The sequence below is a fragment of the Topomyia yanbarensis genome, chromosome 3 (genome assembly GCF_030247195.1).
Source record: "Topomyia yanbarensis strain Yona2022 chromosome 3, ASM3024719v1, whole genome shotgun sequence".
NCBI classification, from domain to species: domain Eukaryota; kingdom Metazoa; phylum Arthropoda; class Insecta; order Diptera; family Culicidae; genus Topomyia; species Topomyia yanbarensis.
The window spans coordinates 267184638-267209164 of NC_080672.1; the positions used below are offsets into that span (position 1 = coordinate 267184638).

General features: G+C 40.8%; 2 protein-coding genes across 3 annotated transcripts; one reads left to right on the forward strand and one right to left on the reverse strand.

Moving 5' to 3' along the window:
• Window positions 1–1035: 1035 nt before the first annotated feature.
• LOC131691279 (ficolin-2-like) lies at window positions 1036–2824 on the reverse strand. Its single transcript, XM_058977555.1, has 2 exons — window positions 2664–2824; window positions 1036–2605 (listed from the first exon to the last, which is right to left on the reverse strand). Exons 1-2 carry the CDS (start codon window positions 2810–2812, stop codon window positions 1888–1890), a joined length of 867 nt encoding a protein of 288 aa, XP_058833538.1. The 5' UTR covers window positions 2813–2824; the 3' UTR covers window positions 1036–1887.
• An 11299-nt stretch (window positions 2825–14123) lies between these two features.
• LOC131689421 (microfibril-associated glycoprotein 4-like) lies at window positions 14124–23318 on the forward strand. Of its 2 annotated transcripts, none has more exons than XM_058974500.1 (4): window positions 14124–14307; window positions 14383–14540; window positions 22570–22826; window positions 22889–23318. In XM_058974500.1, exons 1-4 carry the CDS (start codon window positions 14177–14179, stop codon window positions 23294–23296), a joined length of 954 nt encoding a protein of 317 aa, XP_058830483.1. In that variant the 5' UTR covers window positions 14124–14176; the 3' UTR covers window positions 23297–23318. The 2 variants fall into 2 exon arrangements, with proteins under 2 accessions (XP_058830483.1, XP_058830484.1); XM_058974501.1 differs by having other exon boundaries at window positions 22582–22826.
• The last annotated feature ends 1209 nt before the right edge of the window (window positions 23319–24527 follow it).

The window sequence follows — 24527 nt, forward strand, 5'->3', positions numbered from 1 at the left end:
ACTAGCTTTTTACTTTCATATAGTGACCCGATTGTTAGTCGACGCGATTCTCTCCGAGTGTTATGTTCAATATTGCTAAATTGCATAGAACACGTTCGCCTATAACATGCAATACATATGGTTTGCCTTTCAAAATTCGAAGTGTAGATTGTTTAAAAATGTGTTTAAAAATGTCGATATTTTCATTATAAAATAAATAAATTTATTTTTAATAATTGTTTTCTCCGTCATCTTCAAAGCTTTCTTCTTCCGCTAGAAGAGCTTTGGCGTCCCCGAGCTTCAGTCACGACCGGATCCACATTGTGAACAGGTGACGTTTATCAAGCTCCATTATAAAGGTCACGATAGACATTACAAACCTTCTTGTGGGATTTCCATCACTTTTTCAAGCTAACCAGTATCCACTGATTGTTTAAATTTCACTTGACATACTTGTCGAACGCACGATATGCTACGTTTCGTACTTGATTGTGGTCAAAGTTTCCTTTTCCTTTTTTTAGACATCGATGAATATGTTTTATGCAATTTACCATGAAAAGATGAAGCTGCTTATCGCAGTGCGCTGGAATATTTCATTTTAAACCACTGCGATGGGATAGTGTTTTGAACATAACACTCGGGGAGAATCGCGTCGACTAACAATCGGGCCACTATATGAAAGTAAAAAGCTAGTACTTTCAGTATGTTATGATGTTGTTTGCTCCTTTTTGCTCCTTAACGAGTTATTTAAGGTGGAAGATACCTCAAAAATATCGCAAAATTTGGAATATCAACAGATCGGAAGTAACTATGTTCAGCAAAAATATGTGTTTCGATACCGCAAACAACTTTGTGGAAGATTTCAAGAAGACAGGAGAATGTCTAAAAAAGTTATCAGGAAAAAACTAATTTTAAGAGGCCTTCCATATAATATGTTCTATAACTTGTACACTATTAAAGCTATTAAATATATGGTGTATTCAGCAATTTCTTTTGTAGTAACATTTGTTATAACTTTACCGAAGACACAAAGTCTCTATCTTAATTAGTTTGGAAAATAAATTTCGCATATCACTTACAGGTGAATTAATCACTAAACGGTATACTCCTGTGGATGCGCAATCATAAGGACAACAACTTCTCCGAACAAACTATACTTCTAAAGTCAACGGCTTAGACGCTATTAATTTTGAGCACGAAAACGATGTTTTAAAACACTGTGCACTGTCGATAAGTTGGATAAAGCACAAGATTCGCTCTTGGGCTGCATCCGAACATGCCAACCATTGGAATAGCTTGCAAACTTGCGTTTAAACAAAGACTTTTCTGCCGGATGCGAGTCTGGAAATGTTAAAGAATTTGTTGCATTTTTCGAAGCACATTTGTTGCATTTTTCCAAGGTACTGATTGGACATTGCAAGCTCAATTATCGCAGGGCTACTATTTAGCGCGTTGATTATTATTCATGTGATCTTTGTGATTCCGATTAAAGAAAATCATATCATTTGAGTGTTTGGAGCGATTTAAAAACCTTGTTATAAGAGAAAGGCAAACGGAGCATGTCCAGAAAATTATTAACGAGCTTTACAAAACTTGCATGCTTATTAAACCATGCTCTCGTTTCTTGATACATATGTCAATGTCGTAATACATGAACAGCAATGATCCCAACCAACCAAAGTTGTTTTAAATACAAATTGTTTAATGAATACGAGGTGAATTAGAAGTTTGATCACAGTTGTCCCCGCTGACTCGCTTTCCTCTCTTGTTGAGCCTGACTCTATGAACTAATTCTAATGAACCTAAAACACACAGGTTCCAGCCCCTTAAAAAAATTCAGGTGATTGCATTATTAATTTATTATGCGAAAGCAAAAATACATTTTTGTCATACTGGCTGTAACACATTTTACGACGGATTTTTAATTAACATTTTAGAGCTTTTCAAGGAATAATGATATCCACGAAAACCATTCCAACACATACCATTTGCATAAGTTGCTGTTGTACCGTTAAGATATAGACCATTTAGATTGCTAGCATGACAGTTTGCATGCCACCAAGCTCCACTGTATACTTTGGCACAATTTTCGGTTGGGCTTTGATCATTGTCACGATCAAATGTGGTAAAAAAATTGTCCTTATGAGAAGTAAACGAATCTCCTGCTGTGCCACTGTAGGTTCCTAAATTAGTTATTTTGAATAACTCGGCCTCGCTTCCGATCGCAAATTTGCTGTACTTGGCAACCACGCGCATACCATCGAAATCCTCCAAAAGAATGTGCAGCTCGTGTGGTCTTCCGTAAGTTAGCTGGTGAATTCTCTCCAATCCCAACCAAAATTCTCCTTCTAGATGCCCAAAACCATTCTTGAACTCATCCCAAGGTCTTACAAAATTCACCGAGCCATCGAACCGATTCTGAATCACAGTCCATCCTCCACCTTCATACTCTTGGTCACATTGGACAAAGAACGGTTCCCGAAATCCTTTTTCCGGGTGAATCTGAGTGAATTTAAACTGTGATTCTTTACATGATCTTGGTATGACTGCTAGCTTCTTAGGTGTGGTGGTAGCTTCGACCAGCTCCTTTATGCCGGACACCAGCGAAACCATCTGTGCTTTAATGCTTGAAATTGAATATTATTAATACAGAGTTTGATTCAAAAACCGGTTGAAGCACTCACCTATAGTCCAGCAATTCAATTTGGCTGGTCAGAAGTTCATACCCAAAAGCTTCATTATTTGAACTATTGGCTCCAAATACAAAATTGTTTTGATCGGAGAAAAAAATCACAAAAGTGAAAACGAACAACGCCGAACGACGAAGAAACATTTTTTCAGACAAACGGTTCAGGAACGACTGGAAGTCGTCGCTTATCAACTGTTGGACAGTAGCTTGCTCATTGCGGCACTTAGGCTGAGTAAATTGATAAAATCAAAGTCAAAAATATCAGACATTGGATCGCTTGTACAGAAAACATCATTTCCGGGGAATCCCTAGTCATATAAGGTGGTTTGCCTATTATTACAATATACGCTATTGTCGTCATATTTCACATTGACTTTATGTCGCAGGATCTCACTAATACAATAGTACGTGTGTAGCCGAATAAAACCAATTTGTTTATTCTCAACCACCAAATCGGGTTTCAGAAGCCATGGAAGTGACCCAGTTAAACCTCAATCATTGCGACACTGCACAGCCACTGTTGTGGCAATCTACAAAAAAAAACGAAATGCGATGTTGCAATTATTGTGGAGCTGTATCGAATCCCGATCAACAACGGTTACTGGGCGGCGGATCGAACAGGAACGGCTGCAATTCATGTGATGGGCAAATACACCATATAGAAAGTGGTCGCAAACTCATACGAAGGCTTCGCGGTTGCCTAAATTAATGGGATCTTTATATGGAGCTGCTACACACACCCTAGATGGACAGTATAGAAGTTCCATCGGATGCTAGATAAATTTACTGCAGAGGCGGCCGGACGAAGACCGGTAGTCATTGGAGGAGATTTCAATGCATGGGCAGTGAAATGGGGAAGTAGACATAAAAACACAAGAGAGTGTAGCCTGCTGGAAGCTCTAGCCAAACTGGATGTTATGCTATGCAATGAGGGCACCAGCACAACTTTCCTCAGAATTGGACGGGAATCCATCATCGATGTTATCTTTGAATGAACTGGAGAGTTTACGAAGACTACACGCATAGTGACCACCTGGCAACCCGGTACAGTTTTGGTCACAAAAAATACCAAGCGTCAATACAGAGGGTGAGCGGAAGTTGAAATCATTTGACAACGATCTCTTTGTGGAAGCACTTCAGGCAATTCTCGATGTTTCCTTGGCAAAAGTTATCTTGTAAGAATATTTCCTTGTAGTGAAAATTAGTGACAGACCTCGACACCTACCGGTCGGCTCGTTGTGGAGGCTAGGCCTACCGCCGAGGACTACAACGAGTAGATCGCGGAGAAGCGGTGAGCTAAATGGCTCCTGGTATCGTCACAAACCTGGGATCTTATTGGTTCACAAAACGGACATCGATACCGAGAGAAATTCCGCCACATTCTGTAGTCCTTGACTAACGGCGAACATGGACTGGAGAGTGTGCGAGAAGTATGCCCATAGCGATCATCCGGCGATTCGCTACCGTATCGGCCAATGGAACCCTGCTGCAGCATGAAGAAGGGCGCCCGGCAAGCTAAAGTGGAAGATGAAAGTCTTTAACAATACCCTCTTTGTTGAGTCACTTCGGCGAACAGCAGAATTAAGTACGTTGATGCGGCTGATCTAACAAGAAGGATTGTGACGGCTGGTCACGTTACAATGCCATGAAAACAGGAGCCATGCAATAGCTGGCATGCAGCTTACTGGTTAAGGTTAGAGAGAATCGGCAAAAATCAAAAACGAAAAAAGCAGTTTTTTCCACACCGAGTGTTAGATCTTCATAAAAATCAATCAGCAGTACTGTAACAACATTTTACATAAGCTGATTGATTTTTATGAAGAACTAACACTCGGTGTGGAAAACAACTGCTTTTTTTGTTTTCGATTTTGGCCCATTCTCTCTCCAATCTTAAATGAGTAGCTCAGTACGCCACATGCTGCTTGTCATAGAGCCAGAAGGCGGGCTCAGAGAGCAAGATCGGAGAGTGAGAGAGGAGCGCAAGCGACGTTTCGAGAAGCTAGAGACGCTTTAAAAAGTTTAGCAAGAATGTTTTTAAGTGCTGAGAAGTAGACGCCAATCCCTGAAGAACGAAGATGAGGGCCCGTCCACACCAGCTGAAATATACCCGGGTAAGCTAAAGATAATCGTTAAGTCTCTTCCCGAAGCACGATCCAACTACTTGGTCACCGACACCGTTCGGCGAAGAAAAAGGAGCAAACACAGCCGAGTGGCAAGCAACTAACGACGAGCTCAAAGAAGCGTCGATGCGACTAGCATCAAAGAAAGTCCCCGGTCTGGGTGGAATACCAAACGTGGCGCTGAAAGCTGCGATCCTGGCATTTCCGGACATGTTCAGGATGGTACTGCTACTCCGGACATGTTCAGGATGCTCAGTGCTTAGATGATGAAATGTGGAAGGTACAGAAGCTGGTGTTGCTGACAAGGTCAGGGAAGTCACTGGGTGATCCAGGCTCGAATAGGCCAATGCCACAGCGCTGCACAGAAGAATGAACCAGATCCTGAAGAGCTACTTCCAGAGTAGAGTATTGCTGTACGAGACGATCGAAGGGCAGAAGTCAATGCTAGTCGCAGCAGGTATTCCTCAGGTCTCCATTATCGATCCAACTCTTTGGAACGGGATGTACGATGGGGTCATAACACTGCGGCTGTCCGGGAAAGTGAAAAACGTGCATTTCGCGGACAACGTGTCACTAACGGTGATGAGTGAGACACTTGGAGAAGTGGAGGTGTTGGTGATGGAGACAATAGACGTGATCGAGAGCTGGATGAACTACAAAACGGTTCAGTGGATACAGGTCACCGTCGAAAGGCACGTGATTGCATCGAAGTAATTGGGAGTGATAATCGAAGGCCAGTTGAGCTTTAACAACCATGTTGATTACACCAGCGAAAAGTCGGTCTGTTATCTAGTGTTTCGTCATCGGTACTGCGATATGGGGTTCCAACCTGGGGTGCGGCGTTGAAAACGAAGCGGAACTGGTCTCTTTTTAAGATTCCCTTTCGATAAAAAAAAGACAGAACTGAGTTGATTGCCCAAGTAGCAATTGCAACTTGTTGAAAGTTTTAAATGTTGCACAACTGCTACACAAAATTTTTTATTGTTGGATATATTTGAAAAGAATTTCCACGGGTTTTTAAACTGATTGTGAAACTGTGTAACTATAGAGCTGGCCAATAGTGTTAAGTATGTAAACATCACTAACAGTTGTGAAACTAATCAGAAACTTTGCTTACTTGCACAAACAGTCTAACAAGTTGCAAATGCCTCTTTGTTGGTCATTCCTCCCTAAAACAGAACTGTCCAACTACCCAGTGATCGACAAATGGGACAGCTATTGTTTTCATTATTTTGCTGTAATTAGGAACAAGTTGCACAACATACAAACAAAGTGCGCTTTTCCATAACATAGTTGTTACCAAGAGAGTTACAAATACTATACAGTAACAAAGCGTGCTACTTGGGTGGCATAAGAGTCTCGGCCCTCTGGGCCTCGGTTAAGAAGTCAAAATTCCGAGCGATTGCATAGCCTTCCTATACGAGAAAGGCAAAAACAGAATACTACCAATGTATTGATAAGAGTTAGCGCATCTTGAACCATATGTAACCCAACCCAGTGATGTAGGCAAGGGTTAAATTTACTTACTGTTGTAAGATTTAATAATTTCTTATTTGTTTTTTGTTTCATTTTTTTCAAAAAACTCTGTGCATTTTGGAAAACCTAGTGTGAGCAACGCGATTAACTTATGAAAAGGCCGCCAAAAAGCAAAGTAATTGTTTTTGTTGAAATAAAATTTGAAATATCTCTGTGTCTTTCTTTTCGATATGGGGGTGCACTCTGCAAATTCTACAAAAATGGTATGTAACAAAAAGTGGTCCAATTTTAAACGCATATAATTCAGCCATCTCACGATAAATTTTCAAATTTTTTGCACAAATCGCCCCGAAATACTTCTAAGAATAGATTCTAATAGATAAACCCAAAGATTTTTGATATCATAGCATAAAAAATTAAATAATGTACAACCTTGTCAAAATATCGCGCATTTACACACAGAAGATAGCGCTTCCCAAGCCCTGTACGACGGATTGGTGTACCTAGCGCGCAACGCTTCTATGAATGACGTCATCATCGACTATTTAAAGAACGAACTTGGCCAGACACGCTCAGTTCCCTGTTGAACGGCTGGCAAAGCAGATCACTGCGCTGTGTTTTTTTACAGCCAGTGTAGCTGAGCTAGAAGTCCGTTACACTGGCTGTGGAGGGACGCTACCCTGTGTCGTTCAACAGGCGATCGCTCCAACTGCTTCGGCAGCCGGCTGCCCAGAACAACAAATACATGAAAACATCTCTGAGAGTTGCATAGATCGCATCACTTATCAAGGTGAATCCAGATTTGTGTAACGCTTTACCCCATCTCACTAACAAAAACTCCTTCCCGTGGCAAACGTGGAGATACAGAGGTATACACGGTCTCCATAACAACGTTTACCATACTAACATTCCTTTCCTTCCCCGATGACTGTAAGGACGTGGCCGGCGCCGTTATTGCCATTTCAAAGAATAGGACTCTCGAAACGTGCACATTGAGGATGGATAGCTACTCCCAGGCCCCATCCATTGATTCTCTGTGCAATTTCGCTTGTTCTGGTCAATCACGGAGTAGCAACTACGAATTGTGCGGTCATCATGCTCATGCTCATGCTCATGCAAATACTATGAACTACAAAAATACGGTAAAAATTTTTGTTAGGAAAACTTTCTTACTAATAACTTCTCCATGAACTAAAAGGGCTTAGGGCTTTTCACCCAAGTCTACCGCATGGACGATTGTAGAACACAACTCATCATCATGTTTTACCGCCGACACCGGCGTTCTGCCAGCAAAAGGCAAAGTATTCTTCACATTTCCTTTGGATCATGTTTATATGAGCCTGCTTAGTCCTAGTTATCCGTTCTAAATTTATAACTGTTTCATTCTAGAATACGTATTCATCTTTCAATTTCATTGCTTTCGCTTCACTTAATCTTAAATTTGCCGAAAATAGCCAACAAAATCGATATAGCATTTTATACAATTGTTATATCTACATGTGATATAGTTTTAAAATCAACGTACATAACACAAAATGTCGGTCTACTTTCTACCTCTGGCGCAGTCAGACCTACAATTGAACCAAGTGAACAACAGGCTTCTAGGTCTAGTGTACATTGTCTCGAGAACAAAGGAAGCATCGGATGAGTAAAGTTGACGAAAAAGCTCTATTCCGACCCAACGCCGCGGAAGTTTTGTTCAACACGCTCGAGTTTTTGTGAAATGGAATACCTTTTGAAGGTAAAAATGCAAATTAGACTTACGGAAGTTTTATACCTTCAGTATCATCATCTTCGCAATGCGGTGTTAATATCATTTAACACGTTACCACAAGCTGAGCGTTTCGTTTTGCAGAATAACTTAAAACACGTGGTTGAAAGTGACAACGTTGGGATTAAGATTCCCGTTTATATTGAAAATGATTATATTGATATAAAGCTACATGACCTATCACCTCGTACGCCTCCTGAGCCAATTGCAAAATGCATGTCGCAACACGGAGAAGTAGAATCCGTTACACCTGATACTTGGCGAAACTTCTTCCCGGGTACTCCTAACGGCGTTTTTGTAGTGAGGATGCGGGTCGAAAAGCCCGTACCCTCCTACTTGACAATAAAACTCAAAACTCACGGAACTACAATTATGCAAACTACACTATGCACCCATGAGGGGCAAACTCCTACGTGCAAGTATTGTAATCAAACAGCTCATCATGGACAACCCTGCGCGGAAGATGCAGAGGAAGACGCATATCAACCGATTGCCAACTCATCTACGGCAAACCAACCCAAAACAGAGTTTTCAATACCAATGCCTGAACCACAAACGGTGGCCAAATTTGTGGCAGCAGTTGAACAGACCATAATGACAACCACAAAAGAAGCATCCAGTACCACAAAATCAACTGTAAGCAACATTGGCAAGGATAACAATAACAGTGAAGGATTTACGATGGTCAACAATAAGTGCAAGAAACAGGGGAAAACATCTGATCGCGGACACCAAACCGGCTTGGACCTGGACGTTAAAAACAAAAAAGAATTAAATGACCCCCCAGATGCAGTATGCCAGCAGACCCCGCGAAAGAAGGTTTCCGCTCGCAATAAAAAGTTGCGCGCACGAGATCGAATATTATAATAATATTTGTTTATATTTTTTTTATTTTTGCATTTGTAAACATATAAAAGATCCACGGCTCCTTTATGCTACCGCTATGAGCCGTGTCAAATAAACAAATTGGAAAAAACACAAAATGTTTTAATTTTGAGAAAACGGACCTCTTAGACTCGAAAACCTAACATCGCCCATAACTTGCACACAACATACAATACTATACATACCGTGCAAGACCCATCTACCGATCAATTAACAGCGATTTCTACTTCCAACGCTCTTTAAAAAACAATGTTAAAAGGTATTTCAATTCGATCTTCGTTTTCAACTAGAATATTTTATCAACTATCAAGAAAAAATACGCAAATTTGTAAATGAATTGGCAGACAGTGCAAAATAGCCGAAAAGCCCAACAATTCTAGAGTGCCATTCACCGATCACTACAAGTAATAGAAATCCATTTGCCGAAAATTCTAAGTTTATAATTTTTTATTACCGACAAATTAGGTCCAAACATGTGTTGCAGACTTTGTTCATTCGGTTTGTGTATAGTTCACTTAGAAATATTGTCCTTACACAGTTTTATTAACAGTTGGCTTTGAGTTAAGAGAAAAAAAGCGGTAAAATGGCAACGGATTTAATATAGCATCCAAATATAATTATTTGGAAAAATACGCAAAGATGAATAATGAAAGTGTATATTATATTGATGTTCTACGTACTATTTCCATATTTCACTTTATTAATAATTTCTAAATTCCGTGCAATATTCGAGTCAAAACAATTTCGCCGTCAAATTGATCGGTAAATGGAGGCATATCGGTGGATGGGCTCTGCACGGTACATCAAAAATACATTGGAGAATGTGTTTTACATTACTTGACGTAGGGGAGAGCGAGGAGGGTTGAAACAATTTTTTGTTTTTGTTAGATAATTCGAAAAAAATTGTCATTCGATGATTGCTTATTTTTAAATTTCTTACTTCTTTTACTGCTTTATTAAATTACATCAGAATAACTGGTAAAAATCAATAACAGAGCATCAGTATATTGATTTTTGTGACAGTGTTCTCTTTGTTTCAACTCTCCTCATGCCGAGGTAAGTTGAAACAGCAATGAATGTGAGTTGAAACCTGTAACCTGTTACTTTAAATATTATCAAAACGTTTTCTAAAGCATCAAATGTTACAATTGTGTCATTTTTATTTGGTCACACAAAGATGATTCTTCAAAATGACATGCATTCTTATCAAGATTTTTCACAGTGTATATTTATGTATAAACTGACACTTGTTTTGAAAATTAATGTTAGCTTTTGGTTACAAATCCAGGAATTTCTGCACTTATCCCAACACTAATAACAGTAAGATACTATACCTAACCATTAATTAACTATAACTGTAAAATCAAGAAATTTTTTTCATAAATTTAGTTATGTATTATTTCCCAACCACTTCCCCTAGAACATTCTATTAAAATGGTTGATATGACCAGTGATGCTATTTATGACTACAAGTGGTACGGGTTTATGAAAACAGGTAATTTGGTATCCATGTCGGTAGTATTTAGTTCATTTTGGATTATGGTCACTTCGCTCCAAGCTGCAGAAGCTGATACCCAGTTAAACTCATTCCGGAACCGGTTCGGATTTCTAGTCTAGTCTAGTCTACACATACACAGCCAATACATGTAGGGATCCTGGAAAATTGCAAACGTTCGTCCACAATTTTTCTTGTCATTATTAATGTTTGTGGCACATATTGAATATGACATAAGCATTAAAGCGGCCAGGCCAACTGTGCAGCGTACAAAATAAAGATGATTCAAAATTATACGGCAATCAAATTATTCATTCAATGAATAACTTAATCAACGGATTATTTTGAACCTTGAATAAGGAGGAAACGTGGACAACTGTACACAACCGTTTCAATTTGGTGGGGGTTTGATAAATCGTTGGGAGTGACTTTGCTAAGATTGTTAATGTTACTCCTTTGGTCCTAGCTTCCTGGGATGGGACAGAAGTATTTAGCCCTGCCCTGGCTAATGAGCCAGGGTTATAGCGCCCTTACTCGCTCTCTGAAAAAATAGAGAAAATTGGCGAAATCGGTTAATTAGTGGTAATATAAACAAAAAAAAACGCATAAAAATACAAACCAACACAACTCACCTTCGACAAAAATCCATACAGGACTTCTATGTCCTAATAGGCAGTACAGGATCACGAAAACAGAAACCTTCCGCATTCGTTGAGCGTTGGCGGAAAACACAAATAACTGTACCGTATATTTCACAATAGGCCAAACCGATACTAAAAACCGACTGGGAAGTCATTGCCTCTGAATACTTCAGAAACCTTTTTTCACAAAATTCAATGAATTTTGCTAAATATTTCTCAATTGTTAAGATGTCATGAGTTACATATATTACACAACTTTTCAAACGATTAATTACTACTGAATCGTGAAAAAATTTATCAAAATAAAACGAAATAAAATCTCCTTTTGGTGTACAAGCACACGGAATGTCATACAGATTTTGTTTCTTAATGAATGACGGTGCCTGAAAAGTAAAACATAATCGGAACGAGCTCACCAAACAATGCAGGGTCCAACATCAACTATCTTCTATACGGCATCCGTGATGTGTGCCACAGCCACGCTTTTCTTCGTCGGTTCTGGCAGCTGCCCAAGTGCCACTGGTACGGTGATAAGATACTTCGTCCGGGCAACTTCCGCAAAAGAACCACCGATGCTGACAAATTTGCTGGATCCGACTGGAGCTCATGTGGTTCGGCTTCGGTTGTGTATAGATGATGATGTAGATGGTAGGACGTTTTCCTAATGCTGCTCTTGGGGAGGTTTCCGGCGGAATGCCATCCGCATCACCTGGTTTATCGGTAGTCCAGGGTTAGCCCCAGAATTCCAGACACGGAACCACATTGGTGGGTAGGAAATCCATTGTATATTCCACTTGCCACACAGCTACAATTATATATATTTTCTTGTCTTGAAGAATCTTGGAGGAGCGGTTGGAAAAATGCCAGATTGAAAAAACACATCTGATCACAACCGCCTACTTAGTTCGATTCCATTCCGGAACCGGTTCGGATTTCTTAATAAAGTCATTATGGATTCCAAATTAAATGCAACAACCGATTCCGACTCAGAATCGGTTGTTGCATTTGATTTGGAATCCATACTGACTCCATTCAGGATTCCGAATCAAATTCCGAATGGTTTGACCGGGTAGGAGTAAACAATTAGAACTTATGCAAATTTCATGGATTTAAATGATCTAGATCTAATAAATTGAGAATGTTGATCACTGTTGATCAATTCAGGAAAGAATAATCTGGATTATTATTATTTGTTTAGGGACATTAATGTAATTATAACATTGCAATAAGACTAGAAGTTCATCATCGAGTAGAGTTGAAACAAGGTGTTTCAACTCTTCTAGGTCGAGAAATAAGGCTTGATCCACAATTTACAATTTATGCATCGCAAGGATAGAAAGAAACGCATACAATTCACAAATGTTAACTCTTAGACTACATAATAGTGATACTTTCATGATTGAACATCACTTAATATCCTATTTATAACAATTTAAAGAAAATAACGAAAACTTACTTTTGCTCATTTTTTGCAGTGTGTTTACCGTAAATACTCAACGACTCATTTAACGTGGTTGGCGTGTATTGGACGAGGGATTGCCCTTCCTATGATCATTCTCGGGGATAGACCGTTCCAACATCAAATTTTGGTCTTGTCAAACTGCAAGTGACGTGAAAACCCAAGATGTACAAGATAAGGTATAGGCATACGCAAAGCGAGAGTTTTGGCTTTACGATTGACAAGATCGACATTGCGTAAATACTGATTCACTTCCCAAAAAAGAGGTTAATAAAAACGAAATTAATTAAAACAATGTTTTGAATATAGAAACTAGTGCTTTCAGCCTCTCAAAGCGTTTGCCACCACAAATATTACTGTGCAGACATGCATACACCTTTTGCAGATTATCTAGAATCTGTTTTGCGTTTGTCAAATCTGCCACTCTTCTTATTCTTATCCGGACACGCTCTTTTTCCTTTTGGGGCAGACCCTCGGAGGGTTTGTGGGTACGATATAAATAAAACAAATGCATTATTGTTTTATCCCTAACGGTACTGTTTCGCTAGTAGTGGACACTGTTCCAACTCTCCTCTGTGTCAAATCTCCTCGGTTTCCCCTACACAACGAGAGACAGCGCCATATGTCTAATATTATTAAAAAAGAGGATTCCGCCAACTAACTCCTGGCTCTCCTACTCTGAACCAAATTATTCTATCAAATACTTCCAGAAGTCAAGAATTCGAGTTGTGGCTCTAGTCAAATCACTATACTTGTAGATATTGATAAAGCCAGTCTACCAGTACAATCAATAGACACAAAAAGGTAAATAAAATCTTAACCTAATAACGTACGAAATTGAAAGTTATTGAACCATTTAGTCAAGCTGAACCTTTATTGCAGATGAATCAAGAAAGTGATTTTACTTTCTATCAATCAACATTCCATCCCTATGGGTCGGTACAAACAGTACATCACTCACTCGGCAAAAGACTTGCTACCGTTGAAAGTGCAATCGTTTATGATGTGACCATTTCATTGCCATTCACCAATAATGGGGATCAGGTCGCAACCGGCTGGCTTACCACCGCTAGACGCACAACGAAACGCCAGCGACGAAAAGGGAATCTTCAAAAAGGTTCAGCAACCTCGAGCAATTTACTCTGGTGGCTCCTGTTGTGCCTTATTTGGTAGCAAGCATTAACCTAGAAAGCTACATGAGCTGTTAAATCGGTGCAAGCAAATGAGAATCGGAAACCCAATCGATGCGCAATGTAAACATGAATGAAAGCACTTCTAGCGGCTGTGAGCGCGATCGGTTTTTTTTGTAGGCATATTTTCGAGCAGTTTGTTTTTCACAAAGAGTCAAACATTCAAAATTTTAAATTTTTGTGTAGCATCATTATGGGGTAGCAAGCCGAAGCAATTAAATTAACTATAAGACCAGTTTACATCCGCCAGTTTAGTCATCAATTCAGATGATTTCGCCCAGCCTATTTTAATCTTGCTGCTTCTTGTGAGTGGTTGCGCCGAAAATCCCTACGAACTGGAGAGTGGTTTTTCCGCACGGGGCAGCCAATATTGACATTGGCTTTTACATGCACGAGATGCTGCAGTCGTTTGGAAGCATTCAACCTAGTCACTAGTCGGAGATCTTCAAAAATATTAAAACCTTCAACGCGATGGTCGAAGCACAAATTTTAACGTTTGCCTGTTGGCTCGTTTTGTTGACCGTTTCACATGTGGTGCCTTCCTGTTGTAGTACTTTTGGATATGAGCTACTCGCTGCTCGTCTGGAAAGCTTGGAAAATGTGTAAGTTCCAATACTACCAGCTGTGTTGATAAGCAGAAAAGGAAAGATTAAACTTTCATAAACCCGCAATTGCAGTGCCCTCAACTCGAAACTCAAATTCACGGAGGATACTCAAAGCTTGCGAAGTGATCTGCAAACGTTGACGACTAACATTCAGAGTGTGGCGTGGAATAAATTTGATGGGAAAACGAGAAGTGCCGCGGAAGGTCGCGTGAGTTCGACCACCGGAACAGGTTGGTTTAAGTGTATTGATGGAAAGTAAAAAGGATCCTGGGCTTAAAGGCAACTAGGCTACCAAACCAGAAATATTATCTCTTAAAAATGCGAACGTATTCTCGTCCATGAATCTGTTGAAGATTTTTGGTCAGGTCACTCAGGTGAAATAATTTTAGGACCGAATTCTGTACCATCGACTAATGTTTAAACCAGGCTTATACTACGTTCACACTACGAGTTAAAACATGTTTTAACGCTATCTTGATGACATTTTTCTTGTTGGTAATTATTATAACGTGTTTTAACTCTGTAGTGTGAACATAGTATTATACGTACTGGTAAACTGGTACTGGTAAGATTTAAAAGTTAAGCGAAGGGTTAAGAAACAAGAGTAAACAAGAGACAATGAGAAAATTTCTCCCAGCCCTTTCAAAAATAGCGTCGAAAGCAGGCATTGTAATTCTCTCTCACCCACGATTCTGGATAAAATTTATTTAATTTTTTGCTTCTCACCGGAGAAGGTGATAATATTCTGGTTGCAGTTGAAAATCGAAGAATTGACTTGCGCATTTCGTTTTCTTCCCTATTTGAAGAGTGAGCAACTAAAGCGCATCTTGTGTATATGTTAGAGAATCAACTTGCGCATCATCTACACCAGTTGCGCTTTAGTTCCGCACGCTAAAAAAAGGAGAAAAATCGAAAGGCGCAAGTTCAATATTTCGATTTTCAACTGCAACCAGAATATTTTAATTTCGTGGAAATCAATAAAAGCGTCAAAATATGCACTTAATTTCGAAGAATAGTGGCAAAGAAGTACGATAGACTTGTTTTTTCGTGTTTTGGAGTAGCGACAGCATGGCAGCGAGCGCAAAAAGGATACCGTGATAAACTCATTCGCTCATTCTCCGGCGGTTTTATTTAACCGGAGAAATAACAAGTTGCATTTATCCGGAGAAGTTGTGTGAGTGCCAATAACCTTTAGTGTGAAAATGTGAGTTTTTATTGTCGCAGTAGCAAATTATCCGGACTCATTTACTCATATGAGAGATAAATGCAATGCCTGGTCGTAAGAAGTGAGGGATTGAAAAGTGCAGTCCAAACGAAAATCAGATATAGCCAATTTAATTTCTTTGTTCCACAATTTTTAGTATTTCTCAATAATGGTTGATACCTGCTCAGTGGCGTAGTAAGAAAACTTTTCGGTAGGGGATATGAATATTTTTGGTATATATAGATACAATATATGTATGTATGTATATATGGTTTTAGAGAGCAGAAAAAATGTTCAAAAACAACCTGAGTAGGAAAACAATACCTACAACTCAGGGAACCTGATTCCTTCCCGGCATTATCTTAAGGCATTACTTGGAGAAGAGGTTTTTGCCTTTCTCATATAAAGAAAGGCTATGCAATCACTGTAAAAATCGACTTTTTAACGGAGGCCCGGAGGGCCGAGTATCATACACCATTCGATTCAGTTCGTCGAGATCGGCAAATGTCTGTGTGTGTGTATGTATGTGTGTGTGTGTATGTGTGTGTGTATGTGTGTGTGTGTCATTTAAACTCACACAATTTTCTCAGAGATGGCTGAACCGATTTTCGCAAACTTAGTTTCATCTGAAAGGTATAACGCTCCCATAAGCTGCTATTGAATTTTTAGTTGATCCGACTTCCGGTTCCGGAGTTACGGGTTGAAGAGTGCGGTTACACTGCAAATTCCCATATAAACTGGTACCACCATAATGTTCAAATGATGTAAAACATATTAAAATTGATGTAACATTACTCTAGTTTGCGGGTCTGGATCACTAATGATCAATCAAAGCAGCTTTGACCACATTGGCCACCTATGACGGTTCATGACGCCCTCGGGGAACCCGCCAAGTTCCTAAGCTAATATCACACCCATTCCACAACGAATTCTCTACCGATTTTTACGAACTTAATTTCAAATGAAAGATACAGTAATGCCATTGACTGCTGCTGAATTTCATTCGGTTCTGACTCTTGCTTCCGGAGTTACAGGGGTGTTAGTAAGGATACACTGGAATTTCCCATATAAATCGGTACAATCGTAATACCTCAGAGGCTAAAAACTATTGAAATGGTCACCAAATTACTTCTAATCGTAGATCTAGATCACTGATTGCCAATCAAACATTTTTTGAATATATTGTCCACTATCGACGATTCCGGAATTCCGGGAATATTCCACAATTAAAGTCACATCGGTTCATCGGTGATGACTGAACCGATTTTCTCAAACCAAGTCTCAAATGGAAGGCAAAATATGCAGTTGAGTATTGCGTAGCCGCCCCTTCCCCCCCCCCCTCCCCACCTTGCCATTACACCTCCCTCCTTCATCACTCCCCTCTTCTTGGATCACCCTCACGCCCAGATTTCCTTCATCCACCCCGTATACCGAAATAAGATGAAGGATTTCTGACGCATCCTCCACACCCACTCTACTAAACCCCCATTCCCTACACGTTCAAACGCATTCCACCAACCTTTGCAAATTATAATCACATGAAGATAACATTGAACTCATGCTTATTAAGCTAATTAAATATTATTCTTTTGCCTTTCTTATATAGAAAGGTTATGCAATTGCTCCAAAAACCGACTTTCTAACCGAGGCCCGGAGAGCCGAGTCTCATATAACATTCGACTCAGTTCGCCGAGATCGCAAAATATCTGTGTGTATGTATGTGTGTATGTGTATGTGTATGTGTGTATGTATGTGTGTGTATGTGCGGATTTGTTAACAAAATGTCCACATCGGTTACTCGAAGATGGCTGAACCGATTTTTACAAACTAAGATTCAAATGAAAGGTATAATATTCCCATAGGTTGCTATTGAATTTCATTTTCAACCGACATCTTGTTCCGAATTACGAGTTGAAGAGTATGGTTACAAAACAAAATTTGTTGATTTTTCCAAATCAGTTTCTCGGAATTTTCTGAACCGATTTTGACAAACTTAATTTTAAATGAAAGGTCCATCAGCTGCTGTTGAATTTTGTGTGGATCCGAGTTCTGGTTCCTGAATTACAGGGTGATACGTACGATCACGCAGCAAATCCCGATTCTAACGAATTCTGCGATGAATGTAAAAAGGTGATTTTTTTCCAAAATGTAAACACAACTGTTGAATTTGTAGATCTAGGTCCCCAACAATCATTCAAAGTCTCTTTGGCCACACTGGCCACCATCGACGGATCCGGAAGCATCCAAAGTCAGAATAACGGTTATATTGGTTTCTCGAAAATGGCTAGATTTGCTCAACTTAGTCTCAAATGAAAGGTGTTGCGTCCCCAGAAACTGATATTAAATTCCATCTCCATCCGACTTCCAGCACCGGAGCTACGGGTTGTGGAGGTCGATCACATAGAAAACTCCGATTCAAACCGATACCGCGATGAATGCAAAAAGGTGGTCTTATATATACTTACCAAGTGTAATAAGAATGAAAGACATTTCCATAAAGTTATATTGTACGAACCAGCTATTAAATCATAGTTTGGAGAAATGAGAAAGGCACAATTGCACCTCTAGGTGGATTAAAACAGGTTTTTTATATGAACAGCACACACTCCTATCCAATTACTTAGTAGTTAGTTCTTTCAGTAGAGTTACAGCACCCATTTTTGACACACTACCAGTTTTCGACCATCAACACAACGTGGCAATTTCTGTATGGTATTAGGAAACCTAGCTGTGGGTCGAGAATTAGTGCACTTCCTCTACGAGGACAATCTGGACGGAAAACTTTAGACTGTCTAATTTACTGAGCCCTCGTGCCACTTCCTCGTTGAGCTTCCGATTTGATCGCGAACTACTCGATCTAGTCCCCAACGATGGATCTAACCTACTCCGACGAAGAGTTCTCTGGCGAGAGAAGTTCGAAAGTGAGCAAACCAGCCAGGTGCCGGGGTCGACTCGGCGATTCCGGTGGACTGGGGTGTCCGGTTTGCGGCAGCGCCGGCGCGACTGGCGGTATCTCGTCGTGGTCTACTCAGTCTAGCTCCCGGCAGTGAATTTGACTGTACGCTGACGGAGAGTTCCCCGACAAATGAAGTTCTCCCGATACCGATTCACCGGTTTCAGATTCAAAACTTTTTGAGCCCAAATGACTCCGTGTGCGTTTAGCACCGCAACTTCTTTAAGCCCTTTAGTTCCCTTCTTGTGCCACTTCCTTGATGAGCTATTCAGCTCCCCGACTTGTTCGCGAACTTCTCGGTCTAGTACCCGACGATGGACTCCGACGGAGAGTTCCCCGACAAGAGAAGTTCTCCAGAAACGGAGCCCATCAGCCAGGTATCGAAGTCAGTTCGGCGATTCCGGTTCACTGGTGCCCCGATAACCTGCGACTCAGTCTAGTCCCCAACGATGAATCTAGCTTACGCTGCCAGAGAATTCCCTGGCGAAAGAAGTTTTTCCACTACCAATTCTTCTTTGGATTTCGCTATATTTCTATCGGAATAACCGGTAAGGAAGGCGTGGTTGGTCTGGCGATTCCGGATGGAGCGTGGCAAATTCTCATGGGTTCAAACACCATACAACTCCATAAACATACTATAAACATGGTCCGCGCCAAATTTTACAACCACCAAAACACCATGAAATGGTCTCAAAAACCCATAAATACACCAGAATATGGCTTTTCGATGGGATCTTCCGGACCATGAGAATGGTGTTTTCATGGGTTGAACCCATTGCAAACACTATCAAAATACCATGCAGTGGGGGTGAATTTGGACCATGATCATGGGTGCATTATGGGATTTTCGTTTGTTCGGGAAGCGGTTCGCATGGCGTTTCGATTGTTCTTTGGCGGTTAATCTAGCTTATTCCTGCGGAGAGTTCTCCATTGACTGCGTTCCACGTCTTTACATCGCTTACCATTCTGTAGGCTACATTATCCGGGTTGATGCCCGGTCCTCCCGTTTTAAGAAGCTCTCTGCACGTTGCTTCAAGCCTCGGACCTTCGAAGACCATAAGCTTCGGTGTCTCCTCGACGTACTCACACTCCGGGCACAATGGTGACGTTGCGTACCCGAACCGACGAAGATACTTCCTGATGTTGCCTTGGCTCGACAGGAGCTGTTTCAGGTGGAAGGTCATCTTTCCATGCTTTCTATTGACCCACGTCGAAAGGTTTGGGATGAGCAGGTAGGTCCACTTTCCCTTCTCTGTATTGTTCCATTCCTGCTGCCATGTCACCATCGAATCGATTCTCGTCATCTTCCTCACGTTTCTTGCGTTTCATTGATTGTAGCATACTGCCTCCGAAGATATCATTCTGTATGCAATCGTACGACCACTAGCCGGAATGTCCTTTTCAGCTTTTCGAGTTTCCGCTTTGTTTTCAGCGCTGTACCCCAGGTTGGAAGCCCATATCGCAGTATCGATGACGAAACACCTGATTTTTTGCAGGTGTAATCAATGTGGTTGTTAAAGCTCAATCGGTCGTCGATTATCACTCTCAATTACTTCAGTGCACGCTTCGATGCAATCACGTGCCTTTAGACGGTGATGTGTATCCGATGAACCGCTTGGCTGACCAGTAACACATCCATCTTGTGGTGAGCTTTTTGTCGCTTGACCTCGTTCATCGAGCTCTCGATCACGTCTATTGTCTCCGTCACCGACACCTCCACTTCTCCAAGTGTCTCACTCATCACTGTTAGTGACACATCGTCCACGAAACGCAATTTTTTCACTCTTCCGGGCAGCCGCAGTGTTAAGACTCCTGTTCCAAAGAGTTGGATCGATAATGGAACCCAGAGGAACGCCCGCTGCGACTCGCATTGACTGCTGCTCTTCGTTCATCTCGTACAGCAGTACTCTACTCTGGAGGTAGCTCTTCTGGATCTGGCTCATTCTTCTGTGCAGCGCTGCGGCATTGGCCTATACGAGACTGGATGGCCCGGTAACCTTCCTGACTTTGGCTGCAATACCAGCTTCTGTACCTTCCACATTTCGGGGAAATTTCCATCATCTAAATATTTCTGTCGTAGCATCCTGAACATGTCCAAATATGCCGGGATCGCAGCTTCTTTGAGCTCGTCGTTAGTCGCTTGCCACTCGTGTGTATTTGTTCTCTCTTCTTTGCAGTACGGTGTCAGTGAAAAGGTAGTTGGATTGTGCTTCCGGAAGAGACCCTCAACAATTATATTTAGCTTACCCGAACATACTTCAACTGGTGTCGACGGGCTCTCATTTTCATCATGACGATTCAATACACGTTCTCCAAAGATTGGCGTCTACTTCTCAGCACAACTACTTATGGCTTGCTAAGCTTTTTAAAGCGTCTCTAGCTGTCACTTATGCTGCTCTCTCATTCTCCGATCTTGCTCTCTGAGCCCGCCTTCTGGCGCTATGACAAGCAGCGTGTAGCGTATTGAGCTACTCATTTAACCTTCCGGCAGTCGCGCTCAAGGATGCAAAATGCCTACATTTTCTGTGCCTGTAATTTTTCTGCCTCCATTCTCATTTCTCTTTCGACGCTGCTGTCGTTCGCTAGTGCAGGACGCCCAGCGTTGTACGGCAGTCTGTAAACAAAGCAGTAAACTGACAAAAATACTGCACCAGACGCGAGCGGTACAGCATCTCTTTCCTTGTTTTACACTTTTTAATATTTTTAATCCATTCAATATTTTTAATCACAAACGACGACAATGAATGCGGTTCGCTTACGCCACGACCGGCATTAACGCTTTCGTGTGAGGGCCTCTCCCTTTGACTATGCAGAGAAAAGTGTACAAAGCGAGAGAACAAACTTTACTACGCCACACTCTCACCGAGCAGTCGGAGTACAGCAGCAAAACAAACATGTATTCTGTACGGAAAAATGTATTCGGTTTAGCTACCGTTCTGGCAAGAGCTGTAGTGATGCGTCTCTGTAGCGGCTTGTGCAAATGTAAATATACCGAAAAAAATGTAGTTTACCGGTACCGTTGGCATCCCTGGTCGCGCTAGTGCACTGAGTGCACACTGTTTTGGAAATCTAGCGAAATCGTCTGAGGGCACCAGCGGGTGCTCGTTCGGTGAACCATTTGCGCGACTTCCGGAGGGTTAACCAGTAAGCTACATCCCCTTAATTGAAAAATTATTTCAAAAACTCAACGTAGAGGTTAGGTATTTTTTACATAGAATGTGTATGCAAAGTTTGAAAGAAATCGGTTAAGTAGTTTTGGAGTGGCATTTAACACCGCAAATCATGTTTTTACCAGAGACGTTTTACAAAAAGCCGACCGAGTTCATAACCGAATCGTTTGTCGATATTTTTGCATAGAAAAATTACAGAATGTTATTAAAAATAATACACTATAATGTACGAAAGTTTTGATTAATTCGCTTCACGCAAAGTTCTTAAAAAAATCTAAAAAGAAATTTTTTTTTCACGCTGAAACCCCGACCCGCCTCCCACCACTGAAGTCGTCGGGAAATTCTAAGCTTGCTCATATGACCCTATTCGTTGTTTCCCTAAACTTCCTGCCCTTCTTTGCTCTTCCTTGAGTACTATGGCTCTTTAATATAAAAAAAATTCCACGCCTTCCATTCCCTTGCTGATTGAATGTCGTTACAACATTGAAAGGTATGCGCACATTTTACAATAATTGCTGCATAGAAAAATGCCAAATTCGACAAATATATCCGCATACCAAGTAGGGGAAAATCCATAAATGAGCATGACATAGCATTATATGGGGGAGGGGGAGTTTTGTATTCTGTGATCATGTGTAACGACAGGGGGTCATGTAATGCTACGTAGCTTTTTTAATGTGGAATAACTAACATAGTTTTTTATCATTTTTTTTTTAATTTTACGGTGACAAGGAGGGGGAGAGTTACCGTCAAGCTATGTAATTACCAGGGAGGTATTCAGAGGTTTGTGACGAAATGCTATGATGGGGGATGGGGTGTTAAAAATCTCTCAAAAAATGCTACGTAATTTATGGATTATGCCTAATAAGTTTAAAATAACATCGGTAACATCAATAGAAACAATGGGTCAGATATTTCGACCAACCTTCTAGAATCCATTTCAGAACATCCTCGCTCCTGTGATCAGATTTTGACCCGGAAATCTGCACCCTACTACGTGGATATCTTTCGAGGTATCCTGCCTCCGTTCGAGGTATACTGCGACCAGGAATTCGAAGGCGGCGGTTGGTTGGTGTTTCAGAATCGGTACAACGGTGCCGTCGACTTCTATCGGTCCTGGAGGGAATACAAGGAAGGATTTGGTTCTCTCGATGGTGAATTCTGGCTTGGATTGGAAAAATTGCATCAAGTGAGTATCATATGAATTTAGATTAAATGATACCTCTGCTCAACAAATGTCGATTCTTTCAGATAACCTACTCCGACCACTACGAACTGGCTATTGTAATGGAAGATTTTCATGGCGAAACAGCCTACGCTCGATACTCGAGTTTCGCAATCGGCGGTGAGGCAGAAATGTATAACCTAATCAAACTGGGAACCTATAGCGGATCCGCCAATGACAGTTTGATTTATCACGCCAAAGCAAAGTTTTCGACATTCGATAGTGATAACGATGAGAATCCGACCAGCTGCGCTATGACCTTCTTCGGAGCGTGGTGGTACAAGTCTTGCCATACGAGCAATCTGAATTCTCGCTTCGTTCCACCTGGATCGAACCTCGAAGCGAACAAGATGATTGTGTGGCGCAAGTGGAAGGGCGATTTGCACACTTTGAAGAAAACGCGAATGATGATCAGGCGCATTCAGGGCAAGTGAGCTAGGATGTGGGACAAAAGATTGGGGGCATTGAATTAGTATTAATGTATGTTTATCACAAAATCTTGATTTTAAAAATATTCTCAATTTTTCCAATTCGATAATTTAATAAGAAATAAAGATTCACTGTGAATAAACAATTGTTTGAGTAGATATTTCTTCCATTAATTTCGAAACGGATTGGCTATTTTAGTTGTGTAGCGATCGTTTTAATCACTAGTTGTTTCTGGAATCGATGATACTTCGTTGCGTGTAAACCACCATTGATGTTATATTTGGATTAACTGATAGTCCAGCGTGAAGACACCATTGCTCAACAACACATAAAACTGTATCAAATCATATAGCGTCATTTGTCGGAAACCCAAGCTCTTTAAGTTTTCTCACCAATCCATCGGCCACTAGGTTCCATAAAAGTATTGATCGACTTCATCCAAAGACACTCAATTAGGCAATCCTTAAGACGTTTGTTTTACAATTCAGCGGTGGGTTCTGTCAACAAGTCTACTCCTGCGAACAGGTAAACTCGTCCGACAAATGTCTTTCGTTAGTCCGATTCGTTTGATTTTGGATCGAATCAACGATATTGTCGTACGTCGCATCCCTCGGAGTAACGTCAGAAAAAGTAAACAAAAAATAATCAGCTGATCAGAAACGTCTCATGGATTGTCCTGATGTCTACTTGTCTTAACATTCTGAAAGTTGCGCAAATGGCCCACTAACTGAGCAGCCGTTGTTACGCAAAGACGATTTCGCTAGGTTTTTAGAGCAGCGTGCACTCCGGAAGTCGCGGAAGGTTAACGATGAGCACAGAGTCGGTTGCTAAGCATTGTGTGTATTTCATGATATAAAAAGCTACTCTATGACCTCGTACTATTGATCGGCCATCTATGTCATTCAATATCAGTGTTGTGACCTCACCAAAAAGCGTTCCACCGCAATCATCATTTATCTTGACCCGCGGAACCTTCCTTTTCTTTCTATTAAATAGCTTACTTGACTTTCAGCGACAAACAACGGCTTCAAGTAAGTTCACAAGTAAGTAATACACAGTTATTTTCACTGTTTTTATTCAGCAAACCTTTTCTATTTAATATTATCTTTCTATAACTATAACCAACTTATTCTCAGCAAGCTTTACATTTCTCCGGCACAAAATTATTTTGGTGATCGACCGTAATTAAGCCAACAGAAGAATGATACACTAACAAAATTGATAATGAAAGGGATG